This window comes from Netta rufina (genome assembly GCF_964035555.1).
Source record: "Netta rufina genome assembly, chromosome: 1".
NCBI lineage: Eukaryota > Metazoa > Chordata > Aves > Anseriformes > Anatidae > Netta > Netta rufina.
Window position 1 is genome coordinate 150,450,388 of NC_140123.1, and position 26,544 is coordinate 150,476,931.

The following is a 26,544-nucleotide window of genomic DNA, read 5'->3' on the forward strand; positions in this document are numbered from 1 at the left end:
AGGGATACTTTATGTCCGTATTAAAATGTAACGCTCTTCACCAGTTTGATCAACATGCTTGTGCTTACGTTTTACTTTCTCCAAACCAAAAACTCAAATAATTGTCTCAATATAGTATTTATATTGGAGTCCCTTTAATATTAACACGATATTCCCCGTGAGCACATCACTGGGAAAAGAGCGCTTACAAATTTAAATCAAATCATCTACTGCTCCTGCTACTGCTGGTTGTGTCTGTAGCCTCACTGAAGAGCCCCAGGCGAGGAACAGGACCCTTTTGTCCTGTGGGCTGTGTGTACCCAGATCAAAACCGTGATCCCTGACCCCAAGAAATTAAGCATTGCAAATACATGCATATAGCTAGCTAAAATATGACTCCTTCCAGACTTGCAGCCAGCTGAACTATAATTTCTGACGTGAGACCTCATTCATATTTAGGACAGAGGCATGGTGAATAAACTCCACAGAGCTAAAGAAATGGACTTAATTAATAGATTATCATTCTTTTAATTGAAAGGGCTGATGACTGAGTCCCAGGTGGACAAAGAAGGTTTTGGTGCTTGGATATCACGATGATGATCTGTTCATTTCAGCTGAGGGAAGTGTTTGTCCTGCCGCTCATCACATTCTGCTTTCCATTTCTTTTAAATTAACTATTAGCTTGAGATGCTGGCATGTATAGCTTAGAACATAATTAGGATGTTCATGCCTTTTTTTTTTTTTTTTTTTTTCTTTTTATAACATTTACAGAGCGTTGCATTTTTTTAATTGTCCACTACTGACTCTGGCAATAATCCCCTCCAAAAGAACAAATAATTAAAAAGCTATGTAATAAGAGAACTGCTGCGTATACCAGTTACGATGGAAACACTTTGTCTTTGAATCATCTGTTTTCCCAAATGCATTCAGCCCGTGAGTAACTTATTAAAGATCCGCACAGACCTTATCTTAGCCGGTCCAAGTGACAATGAAAAAAACTTGCCTTTCGCCGTCGCTGCAGAAGTGCCGCATTATGTTTTCATAACGCGAGTTTGGGAAAAGATAAAAATAATTTGCTCTCCTGTTCGGAGCCGTTATAAATGAAGAAGATTGCCTTCGACTCCTTTCAGAGGTTTGAGTATTTCGGAGTGCGAGAGAGCGCCATGGTCACCGTGCAGAATTTGACAGGGGCCATTGGCAAATAATTAATGTTACCATGGCGCTGCCCATATAAAGCCCCAGTAAAGTTAATTATGTGCGGTGGTAACTCTGTAATGATCTTGAAGATAACTGCTGTGGAAGCAATATCCGTGAGGAATTAAAAGAGGTTCGGGAGAAAGTTGTACGCTAAAAAATATGCGCGCAGCTTAGCTACAAAAATAAAATCGGGATTTCACTTGCTTCTGGTTTCCCTTGTACCTGAAAAGGCAGTCGTTTGCTTGATTCAGGGTTGGGAAGAAGCAGTTAGTGAGTTTATAGGTTGGGTGACTGAACCCCTGAGTTACGGGATGGGTTTGCTGCTGAGTCCTGTGATCAGTGCACATGAAGTCAAGCCCAATGTATGTAACCTCTCAGTTTTGGAAGTCTGAGCAAGTGTGCGGTGGTGGTGGTCCCAAGGAGCCTGCCCAGCTCCACAGTCTGCTAAATGTGGGAATCCAGAATGGGCTTAGCCTTTTGAGGGAGGCTATAAAACTCCAAAGATGCTGGGCAGTCCTACCTTTGCCACTACCTTTGTCACCTGTCAGAGACCTCAAAATTGAGCAGCCCTGGCTGGCATCCAGGGTGGTGACGTCCTGCCCTCCTGAGACTGTCCCCAGGGAAAAGGGGACAGAGAGCTGTGGCCCCCTGCGATCTTCTGCTCCTCCCGTCAGCCAGCTCTGTCCTTCTGATGAAGAAGCATCTTTTTTTGCAGGCTGAGGACTTGGGGAAAGGACAAATCTGTGAGAGCTCTGGCAGCCGGCAGAGCTGGCAGCAAGCTGATGTGGCCTTGGAAGGGATGTCCAGCTGTCGAGCTGGTGTCAGTGTCCTGTGCGTTTGGAAAGATCCCAAACACTTTTTGGCAAAAGGGCTGTGAACTGACTGTGCAGTCGGGGGGGTTTCCAGTTCTGTTTGCGTTGCCCTTTTCAGCTGCACTGATGCTGGTGTCCCTTACTTTGCAAGCACAGCTTTACAGCTCCGAAGCGAGATCCTGTACATTTAGCTGACTTCACCATCCCTCGTCAGCCTTATTTTTCAGGCTTCTTCCTATCCTCTTCCCACCTCTCCATAGCTTGTCAGCATATTCGTTGCATTACGAAGATGGGAATTCGGAGTGCATCAGGCCAGGGTGCTTCCTCCCTTCCTCCTTTTATCTTGCATCCTTTAGTATTTGTGAGTCTCTGCGTTGTCTGTGGTAGAACAGCATCCACTTACGTAGTGTAACATGGGGCAGAGATCCCTGCTTATACTCATAAGAGTGATCCTGGTGGAGTCAGCATTATGCAGTTACTGGTAAGGAGGACTTAGGAGCAAATGCAGTGCTGTGTTGGCTTAGGGTTGACTTTTGATGCTTCCCCCCCCCCAAATTTTCATTCTGAAATGTGACTGCTCATTCTTTCTGCCGTACCATCTTCCCAGGTGGCTTTCTCCAGTTTCAAAAGTGATGCTGTATTCTCCTATTCGGTACTTGTAGTTCCTGATCATTTTTGATCTGTCTCTTCACTGCTTTATATCTGTACATGTTATATCTCCTTTTCCTTAACTCACTCATCTCTCTGACTCGTTAAAATGGTGCTATACTTTCTCTTCCGAAATGTTTTCCATTTTTTTTCCCCTTGCATCATGCTCTTCTTTTATTAAACTCCCCAGTTTGATCATTATCCATTTTATTAGTCAACATAATGGTGGCGGCAGCAATGATCTGTGTCAGTTTTTGCCACCATAGTTTCCTTTGTCCCATAAATCAGGGTCTCATGCTGTTTCCTTTTGGAGGTGTAGACCACTGGTAGAGGCACTGAGATGTGGTTTCTTGCTTTGTGGTTCTTTGTCTAGATGGCAATTCCTTCAGTGCTGCCCACCAGCCTTGCAGTTCAGATCCTCCCCTGAATCTGGATTATTGTTGCAGTGCCTGTGCAGCTGTAGCATCCCAGAACCGTAGCCTTGGGCCAAGACTATTATCCTCCCCAGCTGATTGAAGAGTACTAATTTGCTGACATCCAGCATCAGTAGTAACTAATGAGTCCTTGGCTATAAGTGGGTGAAGTGATGTGCTCGTAGGGGACCAGAGCAAACTCAGAGAGGAGCAGACGCACAGAGCAGCAGCAGTAAGTAATGTCTGAACCCACGGCAGAGCAGAACTCTGGGCAGCCCCTACAGAATAGGTAAAATAGGTCCTTGTTGCTCCTTCCTCCCACGCGTGGGTTTGCGTCCCAGGTCAAAATCTTGTTGTTTTTTTTTTGTGAAGAGAAGATCATCGCTAGCGTTCTGCTTGCACCAAGCCTGGCTGACGTCAGTGAAGCTCTGCCTGTTCCTGCCAGCACTGAGTTTGACCCATTTTATTCAGAGTCTATGTTACATACCTCCGTACAAATGATGAAGCAGTGGCTTAACACAAGCAGTGATTCATAGTGGCAGACACCTCTGCAGTCCTCAGAGGATGTCTGGATCTTTCCATGGCTGCACTTCACTGAGGAACCACCTTGTTTGCAGCCCGGAGTCATCTGGAAATGGCCAGCTGCTGCTGGGAAGCCCAGCCCCTCCCTCCGTGCACTGAAAATCCCAACATCTAACTTCTGAGTATGCTTTATCCCTGTTGTACATTAAAGGAGGGCACAGATGATCTCTAGCATCCCATGCTATGGGGGTAGCGAGTACCAAATGTTGCTGTAGCTCTTGTGCCAGAAATGTGCCACACGGTGTGAACGTGTAAAAGCAGCAATCGCTCCTGTGGATCTCCGTGTCATCGAGCTCAGCCCTGCAGATCTGTGCTGCTTTTTGCTCCTTCCTGAAACTTGCTCAGAAACAACTGCGCAACGAACAGCCTGCTTATGGTTTTCTTTCTTCATCTCTGTTGCAGGCATATTACCTTTTAAGAATCTGTTGCTGCTGGTGGTGTTCATTGTGTTCTGAGTGTCGTGTGTTAATCTTGTGGCGTGCTGTGGTGATGCAGCATCGTTCGTGTTCCCCTCAATAATGGTACTCCAAACTTTGTTTGCATTTGTAGTGCATCAACTTTTAAGCAGCCAAAAGTAAAACTGAGTATGTAGAAAGAACAAAAGATATCATTGCCAGTCTGGTTGTGGCCCAGCAAGGCAGAGAACAAACTTAAGCTCAGATGCCAGTTTCAGTACTGAGCCCTGCAGAAGCTTTGATCAAAATCCTTTGTATTTCCTGTCTCACTTTCCTTCCTCTGAAAGAGGAAGAACGACAGCTAATGCCACATATCACTGCTTCTATATAAACAGTGTATTCATCACATATTGCTGTTGAATATTAAGCAGTGTGTCACGTATTTTTGTAAAGCTTTGATAAAGCACGTTAAAGGAGAAAGTTAAATGATAATGATGTGCTGTTTGTATATTTTTTGGTTTGCTGCATTTTTTTTACATTCAAATTAGAAAACAAATATTTGATGTGTATTTGCCTTTTTCACTTTTGATACTGATTTTTTTTTCTTCATTCATAAGTAGCCCCTTGTTTTCTGACCTAGTGTTGTTGGAGAATGAAAGCAATGTTTTTCTAAACAGTTCTTTATCCAAGTTCATGCCAAAAGCACTGTGGATTTGGACTCCACCCTCTACCCCAGACACTCTTCAGCATGAAAGAAAAGCAAATCTGTCTTTTAATAAGATGAAACCGGGTTGTATAATCATTGGATTTGAATTGCCTGCTCTCACTAGAACTGTAGATTCACATCTTGGCTAAATAACTCCTAGCCCTTCTTCCATTGGAAATGGATATTTTGAGCAGCTTACAGTTTGGGGATCCTTCTAACAAGACCTTAACAGAATGACACTCTGTTACGCACAGCCAGTGAGGATTCATGGTATTTTGCCACAATTACCTTGCAAGAATGCTTTCTCCTCCCTGATTGCACGGTGCCCTGCTTGTCCATGGGACTTGTGCTTTCTCCTCCACAAAGGCCCCTCAGTTACTGGGGCTGTGCTGGTAAGATACTTGAAGGCGTTTGGAATGATGTTGTTTTCTCTTTGTTGTATTGTCAATGGTGATACGTCCATGTGATGTTAGTTCAAAGCTTACTGAAGCCACTGAAGCTTTTCAGAGACTGGGGGGACTGGATCACCTCGCCATGCGGAGAGAGAACTTGTGGTGAGAATGCGCTGTGCGTTGCTTCCATAGGGGAAAAAAAATCCAGTGAAAACTCTTTTTTTTTCCCATTTTTAAAAATAAAATATATGACTTGTCCCGTGAAAGATAGACCAAGGGCAATCTCCATTAGTATGCATTAACATTTCCCATTCAGCACGTCCCTTGAGCATACAGGTCAAAGGAGAATGAATGTGTGCATGACCTACATCCTTCAGAGACAGGGCAAAGTATTATTTTCCTAGGGACAGCGAGGTCTGTCCTGTGACTGTCCTCTGAGGGAGTTTATTTCTCGTGTTCACAGAATCGACGACTGTTTTTGTGCATCTCGGAAACTGGATGCGGTTGCCACTGAAGCGAAGTTCAAGCAAGACCTGGGTTTCCGAATGCTCAACTGCGGCCGAACGGACCTGGTTAAACAGGCCATATCCTTGCTGGGGCCGGATGGGATTAACAGCATGAGTGAACAGGTAACAAGATAGAATTGTAAAGAAAATCGTGAAAAGTGAGAGTTTTTTTTCTGTTTATCGAAGCAAATGAGCCCCAGCTTTCAGCTAAATAAAGGCAGGACCTTAATGTTTACCCTGCGTTACTTCACATTTAGTTAAAGCACCATCAGGTGAATATCTAAGATAAGTTTGGTCATTTCAAGTCGTATTCATTCTTTGGTACTGAGGCAACTCAGCATGAGGGCGAATGCATCCCCTGAAATATTCTTAGCAGAGAAGTGAATTGGGTAAAGCCAGAAGGAGATCATGAGACAGCTTAATCTGAATATTTAAAATGGTTTCAATGTCTTGAACAGTGGTGTGGGACAGGACTTTCTGAGGTGAACACCTTCCCAGAGAAAACTGCCCTGGGATTTGCAACACGTATTACATAAACCTTCAGTCCCCTGTCAGGAAAAAGTTAATCACTGGCACTCTCTGTCTGAGTTGAGTCCTGTTTGAACTGACCTTCTAGACGTGAAAGCCTCTCTGCAATGTTACCTCTCCATTAGCTGTGTTGCCAACATCCACCAGCTGAAGAGCCTAAATTTCTCTGGAGTCGCTTCTCCAGGAGGCCAGTGGTTGTGTCCAGGGATAAACCTACCCCTGTGGCTGGCACAGTTGGACTGTGATCCTCACGAGGTCATTCCCAAGAGGATAATGATGGACAAGGATATTACCGCTTCCTTTTGAAATTGAGTTTTCTGAATTTTCTGGTGCCCCCAGTGAAAGTCACAGTTGGATTGTAAGTAGGTTTAGGTCATCTGAGAGGAAAGCTTCTCTAGGAATGTGAGTTATGTTGCATTCAGTAGTTTCAGTTTGGGTCAATGTTGTGAATTTCTTTGAGAAAAGCTTTAGTAGAAAGCAGTACTCTCTGAAAAAAAGTTGTATGAGAGAGCCCATTCCAAGGTTCATACATCATACTTCTAAAAATCATTATTATTTTAAGTTAGTCTGAACCTGGAAACTTTTCACAGCATATTTCCTCTGTCCTCCAGGCTGAAACCTGGGAACACTCTGGCTTGATTCATCAAAGTACTTAATCATACGCTTAACTCTGAACACATGCTTACATCCCATTTGAGTGAAAGTTAAGCCAGTACTTAAATGCTTCCCTGGACCAGACATCCTGCATCTTGCAGGGTAGAATCCTAAGTGATACAAGGCTGAAAGAAAAAGAGTCATTTTTTATTTTACCAAAAACCAAACGCCCTGGGTGCTGATTTTTCATGTTGTTACTGTGTTCCTGTGTGTGTGGAGCAGTAATGATGGGCTCATTAAAAACCCATTCCTCCCACCTGCAAAGAGACGGGGGCTGAGAGATGCTGCAGCACAAGGCTGAGCTGCAGAGCAAGCCTGGGGACTGGCAGAGGCATAAGAAGCAGGGGCAGCAGTGCAAGAGGAGGGGAGTTTGGAAACCTCATTAACTCTTTAAAATCCTGATACAGCAATGTGACATTCAGGGCCTCTTTTAGTCAACGGTAAGTCCATCATCAGCCTCAGCAGGGCCAGAAACCACGTGTGGCACACAGGCAGCCCCTTCAGATTGCTGTGATTGCTGTGGGGCTCTTGGCTCTGGCTGCACAAGTGCTGGGTCATGCACAAGGACTTCAAAGTCATGTGCTAACCACCTGATTTAACTTCAGAATAAAACCCTTTACAGAATTTGAAGTAATAGCTTAAGTAACATGTACTTAATTTTAAGCTACTGTCCAGTCACCGTGTTTCAAGGCCCAAGCACAACTTTTTGATAATTCTGGTGGTCTTGTTTACTCTGGTACTATTTATTGACTGCCAGAGGAAATGTTCTGTCACTGACTGTAGCTGAAGTCGTTTCAAATTCTCTTTGCAAGTATCTCCAAGTCACCCGAACCTGTCCTTGCCTGGGGTGAAGTTGTTTGTTAATAATGGCAGGAGGCCCCAAATTCCTGTTTCCTTTCTCTGTATCTCCAAAAGTGGGTTTGATCCTGTGAAGTTCTCAATGACTTTCAAGGGGTCTCTCACTACCTTGCAGGGCCAAACCTTAATTTATGTTTTCTTTACAAGGGCAGTCCTTCCACACCTAAGCACCTACTGCTTTTCAGCCCTGCATGCAAGCAGGGAAAACTGGTAGCTCAGCAAGAATGGTGGTGCTGGGCTCTGGCTAGGAACAGAAGTGAGTGGCACGGCTCTGTGTCTGGCCATGCTGGGCATCCCCTGTGCCTCTGAAAGTAATTTCACTTCATGGCAGCACTCAGGTTAAACAGTGAGCCTGCTGCCATCTGACAGCAAATTTACCAGGCAACTTCGAGATAGGCTACAAACATGCATCAGAGGTAGCCGCACACTGCGGTAAATTTACTGCAAAACAACCAGTGACTGTTGATCAACACCCCCTACTGTATTCAATAAGCGGCTTTTTCTGTTATAATTTATGGTAGATTTAATGATTTCTTCATGGTTTCATCTAGACTCATTACCACAGCTACAGTAATATTTATCTTAAGGGAAATGGTGATCAGGCGCAGCAGGTATGTCAGATTAATACAAATTGTGTTGTGGTGGTTTGGTAGTGAAGGGTCAGTTAATCTAGTTTTCCTCCAGACAGGGCTGTGTTTTCCTTGCAACAATGCTGTCTAGCATTTCATTTAAAATGAAGTTTTTGTTTACCAGGGAGTGCTATGCAAAGCTTTAGCATCTTCATTCCCTTTTATCCTACGTGGAAAATACCGCCCAAATCTGCCCTGTCATAAGAAGAGCTTTGGATGTTTTTAATGGCTCTGGTGGTTATTTTAAAAGTTAGATTTTAAGAAACAGTGATCATAGAAAACGGAATAGACTTATTGTCTTTTTAAACTATCAGTGGAAATATGGTTGCTTTGATAAAAACATTTCTCTGCTGGGGCCCCAAGGACAAAAACGCTAAGTTTAGTACATGAACATGGAGGTGAAGATCACAAACCTGATTTCAGTAGCTGGGCTAAGAATGACAAGGATAATGTGTAAACAAAACCAAAAAAAAAATGAAGTGACAGTGAAAATGGAGATTTTACTAAATGGTTTGCTTTTGTTAGTCTGAGAGGCATGTCTGTAACAGAGATAATGGATGTCATTAAATACATACTGTTAGTCTTGATGATATATACTTAATTATTATTTTTTTTTTTAAATGAAAAGAGTTTTGTGTTAAATTTGTCAATTCCTTTGTTTTTTTAACTCCAAAAAATGACTAGGGCATGACTCCACTGATGTATGCTTGTGTCAGGGGTGATGAGGCTATGGTGCAGATGCTGCTAGATGCTGGAGCAGATCTGAATGCTGAGGTGAGGACTTTTTGTTGGTTGTATCTTTGTTCTGTTATTTGTTCACATCTTAAACTGCCTCCTGAAACAGTAGCAGAAGGAAAATCCCAAGAATTAAAAATAAAAGAAAATTGTCTTGTCTGGGACAGCACCACTCTAAATGAATAGTGAAATCAGACTGCATTAGGTTAACATTGGGATTCACTGCACAGAAAGGGGCAAGTCATTGGGCTTTCCCCACAGGTAATACTGATTTAGTTGTGTTTGCACACTGCAAATGAATACAGGCATTAGCACTAGCCATGGAGCACAGCTCTGATAGTATTGGAAGGATTCCCTGAATCTCAGCTGAGTTAAAATCAAGAGGGTAAAAGAAATACCCATCTGATAGCCTGCCAAACCTTGAGCATTTCTATGCCTTGGGATGTTCTGCCTAAGCATCCCCATCACAGAAGCGCAGTGTAAGTTCCAGTGTTCTGTTTTATGAAATGCTTTGGGCTGAAAACTGTTGGATGAGGAGCTTAAAGCTTCCAGAACATAAACGTCTCTTTGATGAATGCACATCATAAACTTACACAATCTGTCCACCAAACAGATTGTGGTCCAGCTCCGTGCAATGCAGGTATGTACATTTTAAAGAGCCGTTTGAAAATCCATAAGAGAATTATTTGTTAATGATTCCAGTTTCAATTTGTGGAGGTCATGAGTAAATTAAGCTGTCTGCTTCACTTATCTGTGTTCCATCTGTTCTGTTTGGATTTGAGCGAGCTGATAGATTGCAGTTACTGCTTTCAGCCAGGCATTTTGCACTTTTAAAAATTTAATTTAAAAGTAGAAATAGATGTCACCTGAACAAGACTGATAGTCATTACTATCTGATTGCTGATCGGTGGCTTATGTGAAATCATCTGATGATTTCAGTTCAGTTCCTTAAGGAAGTCACTGTCACCCCTTCCCTCACAAAATTCAAGTAAACCACCCTCAGAGCTGGCAATAATTGAATACTTGAGCCCTTGTTAGCACTCTTGATAGACACATCAAAGACTGAATGGACATGGGACTGATCTCTCCTGCTGCTCTGAGTCTGTGGCTCACAGGTGGAAGGGCATTACTTGGCTTTCATCAGGAGCAGAAAGCCCAGTCCTCCCAGTTGTGCCAGTAATCTTCCAGACTTGAACCAAATGCAAATGTAAAGAGTTTTGTCGTCCTGAAACTGCTGACATCTGAAAGTGCAGCTCCAGTGAGGATTCGAGCCTCCCTGATTCATTTCTGTAGAGTGTTTGCTCTGAAATCAAATGAAAACACTTTGGGACAAGAACTGTGAATAATTATGGTGTGCAATTAGAAGATGATTTGTGCACACCACAACCAACTGTGCAAATTGGGCAATTACGGCAAAAAAGGCAAATCAGCCATGAACAAAAATAAATACTCTGTCAGGTGCCTGCATCATTTTCCCTATTTCTTTTTGCAAATCAGTTATATATATGTGTGTGTTTCTAAAAGTAGCCTCAAATGCTGGGTGCCTCCCTTTCTGATTGCCCGTCTTTAGTGAAAATGGACTCATTTCCAGATGTTCTGAGAAGCTGCAATTCACTCGGGAGTCAGTGGGACCTGTAGCTGCTCAGCAAATCTCAACTGAGGCTTCAGAAGCCCTGTGAGCCACAGGTCTTTTGCAAACACCATGTCAACTGAAAAGAATTCTGACACCCCCCCCCAAAAAAAAAAAAAAAAAAAAAAAAAAAAAAAAAAAAAAAAGGAGCAAAGGAGTTAAAATGACTTCATTTTCTTTGCTGCTTGCTGTGGGCTGCCCCGAACAGCAGTGGGAATCCATGCTGGAGGAGGACGAGCTGGACACGTGTCTCACTGAACTGTGATGGCCATTCTCAACCTCTGCTGCTCTTGCTTCCCAGCCTAAATCCAAAGGCTCAAACTGCTTGATCCTTTTCCTTCTAAGCAAACCCAGGTGCCTGCACACTTCTGTTGCACCAGGGCTCACGGTGCACTGGTCCCTCCAGGGCTGCACAAGAGAGAAAGGCACTTTGACCTCCCTCTTTGGCAAATCTGAGCGATGCAGCCAGGCGCTGCTGCAGATCCGCTCCTCTCACAAGCTGTGGGATCTGCACAGGCTCTTCAGATTTTGTCCTCATCCCTCGTTCTTGGGACTGAGGGCTTGGTCGTATGCTTCTAGCAAAATGCTGCATGTGGCACTTGGAAATGCAATCTGCTAATGCAACCAAGCATTTAGCTGCTGGCCCCACTCCCCTACATGGATAAAACGACCTCAGGCAGGATAGGGAAAGTGTAGCTGGCTGATGAGGCAGAGAGATGGTGCATCTTTTACGCTGATTTTAGTCCTCCTTCAAAGACCAATAATAAGGTTTTGAATTTTAGTGTCACACTCCATCTGAGTGTGCAAGCTCAGATTGCAAATGTTCATTAGATTGTTCCATCTCTGTGAACCTCATCAATATTAATATCCCCGACTTTAGGACGGGGAACCTGAAGTAGAGAGTGGTTATTCATCTTCCCCAATGTCTCCATTAGAGGAAACAGGCACTAAAACAGAAAATGGAAGGAGCAATGTGAAAAATACCTTTTTTTTTTTATCCTGAGGATATAGTTTGCATCTCTTTCAACTGTAGCCACCCTGCTTTGTTCTAACGCAACTCAGACAGGAGAAAAAAAGTAAAAAGGAGTTTTCTTAAAATATCTGTGAAACGCCACTCTGCCCCATCTGTTCTCAGACGTCTTTTTTTCCTCTGGTGGAAGAGGAGGAGCCTGGAAGTACTGCTGGAAACTCTAGGGCAGGGACTGGGATGTGTCCTTCTTGATGTCAACAAGAAAAGTCTTACTGATTTATGTGGAAAGAATTCTTTTGGGCTGGAAGCAATTCCAAGCACTGGGGCTGTCAATACATGGCCTGGAGGAGACAGTGGGAGCAGTCCTTAGCTATAAGCATCTGATCCATCCCTGCTTCCCTAGTGTGTGCTGCTGTAAACAGCTGTGGACGTTTTGACCTTGTGCAAAAGTATCTGGTGGCCAGTGGTTTAGATGGAGCTACAGTAGTTGGTGAAAAGACTTCATTTGGTATGAACGCTATTCAAGCTGTCAAATCGGCATGAACAGTTTTAGCATTAAGAAAATTCTTTGCTGGAAAAAAGAAACCAATCATTTTGTAAAGCACCTTTCCCAGGTTTTCTATTTCACCTACTCCCTCACGTGCCTGGCTTTCAGGCAGGTTGAATTTTCTTCCGTATAGCTCTTTAAAAAAATAACTTTAATTTGTTTGTAGGTTGTCAGTACTGCTCATAAATACCCATCCGTCCACCCTGAGACCCGCCATTGGACAGCTCTGACATTTGCTGTGTTGCATGGACATATTCCTGTAGTTCAGGTATTATTGTATTTCCCTACCTGCATCTCATTCTTTTGTTTCTCCTCTTCAGTTATAATTACATTCATCTCAAACCAGTATCCTCTTGTCATACTCATATTGGTTACTTCTGCTTCTTCTGGAGTGTACTGATATATAATAAACCTATTATATAACGAATATGATGTTCAAACCTTAACCAATATGAGGTTTAAATAGGACGATTTTAAAGCAAACTTGCACCAAAGAAAGTCTGTCAACTCCTTGTGCTCCTTCCTGACCACTTGTTTTCTGTGTTTGTTTCCTCATTCATTACGCTTTCTTCCGCTTTAATACTCTAACAAACACAAAACGGCTGCCTTGGTGGGGGAGAGGCAGACAGCAAGAGCCATCGCCCTGTCCCACAGGGGCACTCAGTCTCCTTACCCAAGCAAGGCGTCGCGTGGGATATGCTGGTTCTGTGCTTTGGCATCACAAAAGTCGAGAAGGTTTATTCTTCAAAACAGCTGTGTCTATGGCACACATAATGAAGCGCCAAAACTATGAAAGCCTAACAGACAAGAGGGGCTGGAGGGCAGGCTCCGTCCTGCTGTCTTTGGCCACTTTTGTTTTCAGCGTTGTTGTTATTCATGTGGAAGTGTTCCCGATGGAGACCACAGCTTTTGGATTCATTGCTGCGATTTGTCCTTAAGAATTGCCTTTCTTTGGCCATGGCTTTGTATAAAAGATGGAGGCAAATGAAATCTGCTCCACTTTAAGATGGTGCTGGGCTTTTGTTAGACCACGAAGGAAGGATGCTCGTTGGGCTAATTTTCAGTATATCCATCGTCAGTGCATTACTTCCAAACACCAACCTTATCCCCATTTCCCATTCAAAAACGCTGGGTTACACTTTTTTGGCTCTGAAGTTGGACACTAGTGCTCCTGGTGTCTTGACAGTGTAAAACGAGCTAAAAAAGGGATCAATTTGCCTCTGTGAGAGAATGAGCAGAATGTGCATGTCACTTGTCTCCATCGTATCTGGTTTGCAGATAACAAGAAGCATTAGACTCTCATTTGTCACTGTTCATGAGCTCTGAACACTGTGATACCCCCCCAGTTGCTCTAAATGGTGAATTTTCTTTCTAGCTCTTGTTGGATGCTGGAGCAAAGGTAGAAGGTTCCTTGGAGCATGGAGAAGAAAATTACTCTGAAACTCCTTTACAGTTGGCAGCAGCTGCTGGTAAGGACTTTCTCCTCCCTCTGTAATAAATTCTTCAGTCGAGATCTGTGATTTAAGATGAGCAAATAGTGGATTTTAAAAGATCTAAATGTGTGTCTCTTAACTTGCAGGAAATTTTGAACTGGTCAGTTTGCTGTTGGAGAGAGGAGCTGATCCCATGATAGGAACAATGTACAGGAATGGCATTTCCATGACTCCACAAGGTGACATGAACTCTTTCAGTCAGGCTGCTGCACATGGACACAGGTAGAGTGGGAACAAGTCTAGTGGCATACTTCAAGTGGTTATTTCTTGCCTGGGAGTCTGGTTTGAGCAGATGGGTGAAAATTCTGCATGAGCAATTAACCATGTCACCAACTGGGCAGAGATGTAAGGCTTTTTGCTGGCATGTTAATTTAACCAGTTGGTGGTACAAACTGCTTTTTAATATCCGATTTAAAAAAAAAAAAAAAAGGAAGGGGACTCTCCACGGTGTGTTGCAATGTGATGTCTGTTAAACGGGAGCTGGTGTGATGGCAGGAAGGAATGCCAAAGCCATTCCTTCTGAATTTCTTGTTGACGTATTCCTGAGGTTTGGGGCGGATTGTGTCTGTACTGCTGCAGCCTTCGCTGTTGTGGAGCAGAGTTTCTGCATCTGCGTTTACTGTAAAGTCCTGTGTGCCTTAATGTTGTCCGTATGCTGGAAGTTTTTTTAAAGACGGTAATGAAACGAGCACCTGGCATGCATGATCTTGCAATATGCAGGAGTTAACTGCAGTACGATGGATTAGTATTTTGATCTTCACATTCCTACTTTTCTGATTGTAGCCATCCAGAGGAACATAGATACAGGTTAGAGACAGTACCTGCCATCTGTTTGCTTAGAGAAGAGCTGCCAGTCTAACAACATGCTCATGGCACGTCAGGGCGGGTTCAAGCAATGCTGCCCATCTGCAGCCTGCGAGGGATCTCTGGGAGGACAGAGAGGACAGTTGTTTTGCTGGAGTCTCACATTCACTGCTCAGGCCTTAGTGCCAGCTGGTCTGGGTGGGAGCCGAGCACCTGAGGAGGACTCTGAGGCTTGGCTGCAGCCTGTGCATGTCACAGACCCACAACTTACTTCTGAGAACTGGATTTTATGTTCCTACCTACATACCATGCACACAGACTCCCTCCTCTTCCCCTCTCTTCCCAAACCACTCATTTTTTGGGGACACCCCTTGCCATTCAGCCACTCCATGCCAGATTCTGAGCAGGTACAGGGAGGAATACGAGGGAGGTGGGCTGGGGACCGGCCTGGTTTCTTTTCTCACAGCCATGGAAACTGAGAGCGATTCCTTTGATACTGATGACGTTACGCTGGTATGAACCCGAAGGTACTAACTCTGTGGCTGAATTTGGGCTTTGCTGTTTGATGGCCCAGCCAGAGTAGTCCCACAAGTGCTTGAACCTGCCCTGACTGGCCTCGTTGAATGTCTAGTTGCTCTGGCTTTCCCAGACTGCTTTGAGTGTTAATTGAGTGGTGGTGCTTTTGGTAGCTCCAGACAGCTCCCTTCTCAAGTGGCCTCCTTGGTGAAAGTCCTGAGAGCTTGTCCAAAGGCAACTCAGCCTTTCCTGATGGTGGGGCAAGTGCCTGAAGTCATGAGTCACGTGAGAGTCACGTTTAGCTCATGGTTTTGTGTTCCCACAAGATGCTGCCACTTGTATGACGTCTGTACTGTTGCTGTCATTACAGCAGCGTCTTGCAGTCGTGGTCCAGGCATTGCCAGTGGGTTAGCAGGAGTGGTGCTTGTCTTGGGACTGTTGTAAGCTAGCCCGTTAATTGGAGTAGTTTCTGACCTGCCTGCTGGATAGGTGTCCTAACCTGTCATGCTGCAGCAAGTATCCTGGGCACAAAAAAAAAAGCATCGCTGCTAACTCTGCTCTCCTGCTCTTTTTTTTTTTCCTCTCTCCCTCTCTGTATCACGCTGTGATTGACAGGAATGTTTTCCGTAAGCTGCTTGCTCAGCCAGAGAAGGAAAAGAGCGATATCCTGTCACTGGAGGAGATCCTGGCGGAGGGGACAGACTTGCCTGACTCAGCAGCAGCTCCGCTGTGCGCCAGCCGCAACAGCAAGGCCAAGCTGAAGGCCCTGAAGGAGGCCATGTACCACAGCGCCGAGCACGGATACGTGGATGTGACCATTGACATACGGAGTATAGGTCAGTGCCAGCACTGTCTCTTCTCTCCCTCCTCACAAATACCACTTTAAGACGTTTTCTTTATGTGCTGTTGCTTACCCCGACCACAGTTGCACCTCCGTGAACTCCTGTGGAAGTGGTAATTGCAGGGAGGTTCTCAGTGGGTAAGGATGGCGAAGTGAGTTAAGTCAACCCAGGTGTAGTGCCAAGGCTTTTGGAGCATCTCTCAAGCCAGTTAAGTGTCCCACTTCCTCTGCCAGCTGTACAAAACAGGCATCCACCCTTCACATCAAATTATGTGTTAGACCCATGCTAGCAGCAGCCCCTCATTCTCTGACCCCCATCTGGAATATGATGGGAGATCCTGCAGGTTCCTGGCCTATTTGGGCTCCACAGCATACCCTGCTCAGAGGCACTTTTCTGCAGGACAGAGCTGTTTCCACCAGCAGCCATCTTCACTGCTGCCTGGCAGAGTATTAACTAGGTCTCTGGGGCAGTGTTTGTCTGCTGCAGACTGCTTCCAACAGCTCCTCTTTTGCACTCTGCCATAATGCAGTCCCGCAGTAAAAAAATGCTTTCTTTTCCAAGGTTTGTGAGCCTCTGAGGGGAGGAGCAGTGAACTGGCTTCTCAGTGTCTAACTGTGCCACCACAGGGCTTGAGCATCATACCAGCTTGTTGGGAGTCTGCTTCTGCCCACAACGAGGGTGGTTGGGAGCACAGGAAGGAGTCAGCCTAGGCTGTGTGCCCATTGATGTGTGCCCAGTCCTCATTAATTTGCCTTCAGAGAGAGGCCAGGGTGCCTCCACGTGGTGCAGCACTCCAGCCCTGAAGACCTCTTGCATGGGTGAGGGTGTAGGGTCTTAGCAGTGGCTCACCAGAATTGCTGAGCAGGCAAAGCGCTTGGTGCTGAGTGAGATGAGAGCACCAGGGCTGCTCTCAGGGTGCTGGGCATTTGCTGAAGTGGAAGGAAAAACCTTTGGTTGCCAAGCCCTGGGCTTGCATTTCCTCCCACTCTGTTCTGCAAGAAGAGAAACTGGGTCACATCCAGCCTAACGCCTGGAGTAGTATATTAGCTTTGTGTGTTTTCTCATTCAGTGCATGGGAACGTTTCCCTTTAAGTTCCTGGAGAGTGGTTCTGCCATGACAAATGGCTGCTTGAAAAGGCTGAACTGCTTAACGCACCCAGTGCTGTTTGTGGGAAATAGTAACCATCAGTAAAGGACATGGGGTAGCACTTAAGGAAAGTTGTAATCTGAAGACCACCACTTTGAATACAGGTGGGTAGTGACCAAAATACTTTTTTTTTTTTTTTTTTTTTTTTGGCCATTTAATGGCTCTCCAGGGCTGCGTTCAAACAAATGAGCTAGTGTAAATCTAGTTTCCAAAAGGGTTTTGCATCACAGAGCACCACAGCAATTACCACAAATTGGCAGTCTCAGCAGAGAAGCTGAAGGCTAGATGAGCAAAGAGACCACAGTCTTCTCTAAGCACTTGGAGGAGAGCCTCTGTGTATTAGGTCTGGGATGTCTTGATAGCCATCCACTTTCTCAGTTGTGGATAAACGGGAATTTGATTTCTAGGGTTTTTTTGGCAGTTTTTGCTTAAAGTCTTAACATGTATACAAGTAAAGGTAGCAATAGCAGAAAGGCAAATCCTTCTCTGGAGCTGAGAATGAGCTCTGTCCTCCATCCCTAGGTGTTCCCTGGACGCTGCACACGTGGCTGGAGTCCTTGCGAACATCCTTCCAGCAGCACAGGCGACCCCTCATCCAGTGCTTGCTAAAGGAATTCAAGTCCATTCAAGAAGAAGAGTACACAGAGGAGCTCATCACGCAGGGGTTGCCTCTGATGTTTGAGATACTGAAAGCCAGCAAGGTAGGATAAATTATGCATTTTAAAGAAATCAGCCTCATGCTGATCCTGTAAGACACAAATCTTGCAATATTGTTTTTTGCACAGTTGCTCCAAAGCTTGCTAGACTGTATAGGATTATTACTTTTTGTGTTGTGTATCTCAGATTTCTTCTCTGTGGAAGCATGGGTTAAAAACACCAGCTAATCGCATCTCCTGCTAGAACAGCTTAATACTGATGTTAACAATGAGCTGGAGAGACAACAGAAGCTAATGCGTAGTGGTGAAATTAAAGTCACCAGGATAACTGCAGTACAGCAAGAGATGTTGATAACCAAGCCAACCCAGAGACTAACTTTACCCAGCTTGTTTTACAGGACCATGCAACAAAGCTAATAGTCGTGTTTGCTTTGGATTTATTTAACTTCTCACATGACTTTCTCATTCCTTCATGTGGGATTTGGACTTTTAAACTTGTGGGGAGACTGGTTTCTACAAGCTCACACACAGAGTAATTTTTTAAAATCCTCTGTGTGAGTGTTTGTACTTGCAGCCTTCCCAGATTTATTCTTTCAGCTGACATTTTCTTAGCCAGACATATCAGACTAACAAAGCCTTTTGAGGGAGATACCATTAGGTATGCAAGTATAATAGCAAAGGGAGGATCATGGGGCTGGCAAGGAGAGGAAAATGTCTTACCCTAGTGAAGGTTAGTTTCTTTCGTATGCATCACATAAGCATTCATCACATGCTGTGCATGTCGGAACAGTCTTCTATTTGTTTAACTGGGAAGCAAGTTTCTCACCCAACTCTATAAATAACAGCAAGGAGCGAGTATTTTTTAGCACCTGCAGCAATAACCTTAATGATGTGGAAAGGAGGGAGGTCTGATGTATGCACTCAATACTAAAGGGTTCCAGACATAGTATAGCTAGTGAAAGCCTACATGGATTTATTTCTTGTATCCTGATGCAAAAGAGGGCTTGGAGTGCAGTCTTGTGCAAAGGCTGAGTGTTTGTTCCAGCAGTTGCTCAGATTTTTCCTCCCCTGAACTTTCCCTTTGGGATCGGTTTGTATTGGATAGGTATTTATGGAAAATATCTAGAGATATCTTTTAGGAAATCATTCCAAATCCTAGGATTTGTGGAGTCCTTGCTCAGAACTGGCTTGGGTTAATGATGTTCATCCAGTAACTACCAGCAAGGTGCTGTTTGTTTTGAAAGCTGATATAAAACTAATTGTATTGAAAATTTAACAGAGATTAAGTTTAGGCATTGTAATCTAGGATGAGGAATAGCTGTAACTCTGGTTCTCCTTGGTAGCTGAAGCCAAAGCTAATGTGTCTGTAGCTGATCGTTGTTAGAATAATTTTCTTACATAGGATCATACCTTCAGGAAATACTATACTGGGTCTTCCAGGGTGCCTTTTAGGAGACATTGCGGCAAATAAGACTTCTGCCTTCTGCTTTGGGTTCGCTTAAGAGCTAAAATGTAGAGGGGTGAAGCAACTGATATTCAAAAAAAAAAGAAAAAAATCTGTGCTGATTTTTGTTTCCACCTCTGGGCCTAGGGGAACTGCCTGTCTTCACTTTTCATGAGCATGCATATTCACAGACGCACACACATAAACTGCTTCATATTCTTAGAAAAATAATGAATCATTCTGAGACACTGTAAGGGTTTACAAATTGTCTGCAAATGGCATGAATTATTGCCACAGTCTTGTCCAAAAAGCCTCTCAGAAAGCTCTCAGAGAAAGAAATGGGGACAGATTCTGTGCAGCCCTTTGAAAGGAATCAAAATAAATTCATTTGCAGAAGAAAGAGCCAGTAAAAGTTCTCCCTGGTCACTCCGTAGAAGGCAGCCAAGGAAAACTGAGATTGTAAGGCTCTTCTGTTCCCCTTCTCTGGGAGGGCTGAGAGCAGAGACTCTTCTTTCTGTATACCCACAGAGTGGAAATCTCCTTTAAGAGGTGCAGAAGGACTGTAACTGTAGTTCATGTCCCTCTCTTTCTACAGCGAACTGTAAAGCTCTACATTTTGTAGAGCTGCAGGGAGAGGCATTTTGTCCACATGGACGTCCTTTTCCCTGTGGGCCGTGAACTTCAACAGACATTACAACTCTTGCTGAACGTCACAGTCTGTCCCAATACATTTCCTTAATGAGTTTTTCAGGACAAAAAATATAAAATATGCAACTAGAAAGCACAGAGCCACTTAACATTTCTTGGCTGATATGAAACAAGATGTCCCATTTGCTGCTTATGATGCTCAGTATATTTTAATTGCATACCTAATTGAAATGGCATTTTCCATTCCTAAAAGTAGTTCCAACTATCCTGCAGTCTCAGAACAATTTACAAATATTAATGAGTTGAGATGTAGATTAAGATCTTATTGTCCTTTTATGAATAAGGAAACTAAAGTAATTAAACAGGTAGATTTTTAGTGCCTCACGGTGACAGTCTCAGCTTCAGAAGCTGTGACAGCCTAGCTAAGCCAGACATCAGTTTGTAATTTGGCCTGAGAGACTCCAAAATTCACACGGAAACATAGGGCAGGTCTCTGAATAGGAAGCAGGCCTTCTGCCCCCAGCTTCCACTCTGCACTGGGACATAAGGTTCGTGCTGGTTCCCAGGATACGCAAAAGGGACAAGTATTACAAAACTGAAAAGACTAAAGAAAAACTAAGCAACATCTATAAGAACAGGAACAGATATAAGGAATCCCTTTTGTCTTATGGATGTTTTTTAAAATGCCTGTACCCTGTCTTCAAGCTCAGATGTGAGAGTTTGCTTGGAAGCTCTGCCACCAGCACTGATGCTGGTGTCCTGGAGCTTGGCAGGGTGGCACTCAGCTCCCATTTATGTGCCAGGAAATGCCAGAAAGAAAAACAATATAAAATTTTCAGAAGCCCTGATGGTGGAACACAAGCTGGCAACAAAAATTGGCAGATCAGGCAAAACTGGCTAAGCTGAAGTCCCTGGTTTTATTGCCTCTCCTAAAGCTGTGAAATAAGAGGGGAAGAACAGTTAATAAATTGCACTTTGGTCATCCGCTGCTGCACTGAAGCCCTGGGGGAAGACTTCTGAAGGCACAAATGAGGGTTCAGTACCCAGCTCCTGGTGGCTGCCGGTGGGACTGAGCGCTTTCATTTCCTTTCATGCCTTTAAATGTCTTTATCAGCTGCACTGCTCAGACTGAGCGTAGAGGAATGACAGTATTTCTGTGCAGCCGAGGCAAAGCTACGAGAACAGGCAGATGGCTCTGCCCCTGTTGCTATCCTGCAGTCAGCCCAGCACCACATCAAAGACCAGAGAAGGCAGTGGTGGTAGGAAGGATGTGGAAAGCTTAGGTCAGGGTGCTTTCCGAAGAGTAGGCAAAATTCAGATCTAACACTAAGACTGTTGATGAAGTTGTGGTGGTTCGCCAAGGGATGAGGAGGAAAGGCTTTGCCGGTTTGGGACCAGCTGAATCTCTGAGGCAGACAAACTCGCAAACAGCCTGCTCACAGTGCTTTGGCCAGGGCTGTGTGTGACAAAAGCTGGAGAGACACTTCTGGGAGCGAGGAGCCCTGAGCTAAACTTCAGCTGCTGTGCAGTGCAGGGTTGAGTCCCTCAAAGCTAAGATGACACCGGAGATCTTGTTACAGAAGAAGATAGGAGGATGCAACCGAATCGCTGCCTGTCAGTATCTGTGGTGCGCTCTTCACGGCCTGAGGAAACTCCCAAACTGCGTCAGAGCGCCATGTTTGCCTGAGGAGCGGCTGTGCTAGCGGGCTGCCTGCAGTGCTGAGTTTGGGCACCCCAAACAGAGAATTTATAAAGAGCCATGTGGAGGAAGCAGCCCGATTTACAGGCTTGTAGTGCCCGAGGCAGGGCCGACAGGTCAACCAGAGAGGACAGGCACAGAGAGCTCAGGCCTGCCCCAGCCCTGAGGTGGAGCAGGTTGTCCACACGTGACAGCAGGCAGGGCTAATGGCCATTCCCTTGTGCTGGTTGGCAGCAGTCGAGGGGAAGAAATCATCTATGTGCATGTGTGCTCTTCTGTTTTTGCAAAGAGGATCTCCTGAGGCTAGCATGCTGAATGTGGAGGATGCTTCTTCCTCCCCCTGTCTACCAAAATCCTGGAGCTATTTCGGTGGACATTTCCACAACTAGAAGAGAGAGGGACTCAAAACCACAGCCTTGGAAGTTAAACACATCTGGTCTTTGGAAGAGGTTGGTGTTAGGTTTCCATTGTGGAGCTCGGCATGAGCTTGAATTATCATTAAAATCACCCAGCTCCATCCATGCAGACCAGCCAGCGCTGCTGCTGTCAGTACTGGGTTGTGAGCCAGTTTCGTCCACTGCTTTTTCTGTGTGCAGCCATTTAGATCAAATTGTCCTTGGCCACATTTTTGGAGAGAAAAAAAAGAATATTTTAATTCCAAATAATCTCTCGTACAACTTTCTGCCTTCCCCCTACAGCATGGGCATGGAACTGCTATTTGCCAATACTTTGGATCCTTTTTGGAAATATATTGCTGAATGTGTTGGTCCACATGTGTTAAGTGCACATGCTGAAGTGTTGTCTGAAGCTCTGCTTGACACCAGAGGTGCTTCACGCCAGGAAACCTTGGCTTAGGACTGCAAGTATTCCTGCTAGTGTATTATCCAAGGCGAAAGCAACTTGAAAAGTCCTGGGAGGTCCCTCACCGCCCTTCTTCAGCAGTATTCATCCTTCCCGTCAGTTTCTGTCAGTGACAAGGTAGTTTATTTTAAAAATTAGCCCATTAGCGAGGCATTGATTAGGCTGTGCGTGAAGGCTTGTTGAAAGACGCACGAAACTATTTGCAAAGATGTTTCCTCAGAATTTAAACTTCGTGCCAAGTTTCACACACGCTACAAATACATCCGTAGGCAGCTGAGGAAACCTGCAGGAGCGCATAGACTTTTTTGGAAGGTTGAGCTGTTGGAATAACGGCCCCGTGTTGACAGTTATATAGAACAAATAACGATTTAAAACAATAAACAGTTTTTAAAATTCCAAATGGATTCAGGGGTGTAGGTATCTCGAGAAACCTGGCCTATATAATTTAAAAGCCAAAGGGCTCTTTAACCAGTGACTTAGCCACTTGAAATCCAAAATCTCTTAGAAAGTAAATATTTTTTAATACATCCTTTCAGAAATAGCAGCATGTAGCCTCTGTCACGAGTGCTTTAACTGTTAAAAAAAATGTTGACGGCTCCAACAAACAAAAAGCAGTGGGAAAGCCTGAAACACCTGCCTGCTCTGTTGTGGCAAAATGTTCAGAAGCTGAAGCTTGAGATGGGTGTCCTGTTTCTTGGACTTGTTTGCTATGGTCTTTCTGGTTTTAATTCCTCTAAAACAAACACCGGAAGAGGTTTCTCAGAGTAATGTCAACAGTCTCAGTTTGTGCTTCTGTTCTACAAAGTCCAGACACAGTGGTCAGCAAACATCATCTTTCCCTGTAGCCTGCACATGACGCGTCTCTGGAAGATGGAGCTAAAAAATTCCCCTTCTTGTCCCTTGCATCACAGTGGGCTGAAGTGACTATTTGTTCTGATGGGCTTAATGGAGTTGGGTTTGCTGTGTGGGGCCAGGCTGTCCTCTTCTGCAGGAAGGGCTTAGGTTAGAGGGGAGAGGCAAACCCTGCACAGTGTATGGGCAGGCACTGGGTTGGTCTTGCTCAGCTCCTGGAGAAAAACTTTCTCTTGGCTGTATGTGTTTCTCTTACCTAGAAACAGATCAGGAAGGACCCCTCTATGCTGGGTGAACTTTCACATTCTGGTGGAACAGCTTTTCAATGGAAAATTGAGGTCTTATTCTAATGATAGGTTTCATTAGAATATTTGTTCTCCGCATAATATTTTACTTTTCTTGAAAAAAATAATGCCTGGAAATGGAATATTTTGGCCAGCAACTGAAATATTTTGAATGAAAAAAAAAAAGTAGACTTTTCACAGAGGAGACAGGCTCATCAAAATCAACACTAGAAATAACTCTGAAGACCTCCATGATGCTAAAGTGCCTGCTTACAGGCTCCATGGAGTGGTTGATAACCTTCTGTGTGCCAGCTAATGGCCAGCTTGTGTTCAGTGATTGATCTGGGACTTTGAGTGATTTCTTAAGGCAGGTTTCACTGTTCTCACATAATTGCAGTGATCTGTAATGTTGCCCATTGTCATTTGTAGTACTTCTGTGTCTAAACAGTTCAGAGTAACCAGGACGCAAGTCATCCACACATGTACGTCGTGCATTCTCCGTGTGAGATGTGAACGCCAGGTACTGAGTGGCATGTTAATAACAGACTGTTAACCCTGTGTTGTGTTTTCATAACACGGATTCGGCTTCGTACTAACACAGGTTTGATTTCTGTCCTACCCTCTGTTTGCCTTCTAAAATGTTTCCCTGCCAGAGGCAGGAGCCATTTCTTCATTTACAATAAATGAATGCCATGGGTGTGACACCTGCCCTTTTCTGGGCTTTCACCCAGGGATTAGACTGTGCCTGGGGATCGGAGCTTTTTACATACAATGCACAGCTGTGGTATAAAGAGTCTTTTGAAAGGGAGGCTTGGCAGCTTTCCCAGAGCTAACTGAAGGGTCCATTTGTGCCTTACCTGTGATTAATTCCTTTCCATTTGTATCTGCAGTGGAAGGACTTGAGCCTGGCTCTAACAAAACCCATTTTGTTATGCAGTTCACTGCCTCTAACTGTATCTCCAACCTCTGGGGCTTCCCTACCTTTGCAACTGTTGACTAATATTAATTATGTGTATGCTGCTTAATCACCTAGGAGTGACCCTCTAAAGTGGCATTTAATCAGTTTGATGCAGCTGGCAAAAGTGAATTGCGCTGGAGGACAATAGCGGAAACACCTAGAGGAGGGTGACAAAGGTTCAGAGACGTGGAGAACAAAGTCTCATAGCAGAGTCTGAGTGCTCAAGCCTGGGAGGTCTGAGAAAAGCCCTCTGTTGTTTTACCCTTTATTGGCTCTTCATGGGAGGAGGGGAACATAAATAGAGGAATAATTCAAGGCCATCCCAGCCTGTCATGGAAGGAGGTTCGTGGGTGACACCTCAGTGGGTCTGGGGCATCTTGAGGCTTCAACAGTGCTGGAACAGCAGCTGGGGACCATGTGCACAACAAGTGACTGGACACAGCATTTCTACTGCTCTGTATTTTGTAGAGATGGGTCTTCCTGGCATCCTCAGGACCAGGGAGAGAAAAGAAACCTTTGCCAGCACCCCTGCGTGCGTGGTTTCTCTGCTTGCTGGGGAGATGTGCATTAACTGCCAGACACCAAGCCCAGAATAAGTGCGTCATTTTTCTGCTTAACACTGGGAGTGTTTGTTTTTGTGGCTTTGTGGTAGAGGAATTTGAGGGCTTGGCGCACATACACGTAAATTGGTAAAGAAAAGCAGCCTAACTTGTAGAGGGCAACCAGGTGGAGGTAGCAAGATGTCTGTAGGTCAGTCAAGAGTCTCAGCCACTGAGGTTTGAGCAGTTGAGGGAGAATCAGTGTGGGAACCTTTAAAGAGGAGTCAGCTGATGCAAATTGTGATCTCAGAAAACTGGGAAGTCAAAGGGCAAGACCTTAGCCTAGCTGCTAAAGCCAACCTGGGTTTTCCCCTTGAGAGTCTGGACCATGAGCCACCAAGATGACACATAGCTTCCCCAAGTACTGGAGAAAACTGTTTTGGTGTTTCCCAGCTGTGTCCAGGACCTTGTAGGACCACATCCCAGAATGGCGAGGTCAGGCTGAACCTGGTAAGCTGAACCGAAGCAAACTTCTCCAGCATTTGGACCTAAGTCTGGAGGAGCCTTTCCTGAGTTGTGCTGCAGACCTTCATCGGAAATGAATTCAGGAAAAGGTGCCCTTGCACCCTCCACCCAGTTCTTCACCTTCTCTCAGATCAATCAACTCTTCATCTCTGGCAACTTGAAAACCTTCAGCTTTGCTTCAAGAGGGTTTATGAATTCCCCCCACAGTTCAAGTGTGGGGAATTCCTTTGGATCTTTTCTGAGGAATGCTTTTAAGTCAGGAGAATGCTTGCATCTACAAAGCAAAGTTGCTTGCTCATCGACCAACGCTGCTGGAAGCACCATCCTCCCTAAGAAGGTTCACTGCTGTTCCCTGTTCTCTCTTGCCTATTTGTAAACTACCCCATGGCTAGGTAAATATTTTCATTATATCCTATGCCAAGCTTTCTTTTCCCCTCCCACAATAGAAGTCGCTCATGAGCTGAGTCTCTGAAAGGAAGCTGGCCTTGCTCCAGATCTTGGCATCACACATCCAGGCAAAATGTTTTTCAACATCAAACTGTGGCAAGAAAACAAACTTGGGTTTGCTCCTCTGGTGTTAATATCACCGCCCACAACTGCTGCAGAGAGCTCCTACAGCTGTTCTTTCACAATCAGCTGGTAGGGGGATGGATACACAGGGAAGAATTATGCTCAGTGCTTAAATGGGGTGGATGTGGCAACCAGGGCAGCTTTGGAGCTTCTCAGCATGGGTGCTGTGGAAGAGGGAAGGTTGATCAGGCTGGATGCATCTTCTGCTGGAGCAATTCTGAGGCACCAGGTTGTGGTCTCTTGTAGTTGTTCCCAGTTACTTCACAGGCAGCCCGGCTCAGCCTTCTCCAAGAGCAACATTTGGCTTCTGAAAAAGCAGATTTTTTCCCCAGCAATCCAGTCACAGACTGTACCTTTGACAAAGCATCCCTTTTATCTCTCCTCATTGCCGATTCTTTCCCGGTTCATTGGTGAAGCCAGCAGGCTGCAGGGAGCAGAGCCAGGGCCCCGGGAGGTTTGGCTGCGCGCGTGTTTGTGTGGGGAGCGGACTTGTTCTGCCGTAATAGCTCACCACTCCCCTCTCTG

At 44.8% G+C, this 26,544-nt stretch overlaps 1 protein-coding gene across 1 annotated transcript in view; it reads left to right on the forward strand.

The window, feature by feature from the left end:
• The window catches only part of ABTB3 (ankyrin repeat and BTB domain containing 3), a gene marked incomplete at its 5' end in the record, with an annotated part of 161,499 nt that overhangs the window by 120,797 nt on the left and 14,158 nt on the right, over window positions 1-26,544 (forward strand). Inside the window, 7 exons of the mRNA XM_084296226.1 lie at window positions 5,588-5,753; window positions 8,984-9,073; window positions 12,348-12,449; window positions 13,557-13,650; window positions 13,761-13,896; window positions 15,610-15,830; window positions 17,506-17,684. Coding sequence (XP_084152352.1) covers window positions 5,588-5,753; window positions 8,984-9,073; window positions 12,348-12,449; window positions 13,557-13,650; window positions 13,761-13,896; window positions 15,610-15,830; window positions 17,506-17,684 — 988 coding nt within the window. The remainder of the gene's footprint in view (window positions 1-5,587; window positions 5,754-8,983; window positions 9,074-12,347; window positions 12,450-13,556; window positions 13,651-13,760; window positions 13,897-15,609; window positions 15,831-17,505; window positions 17,685-26,544) is intronic.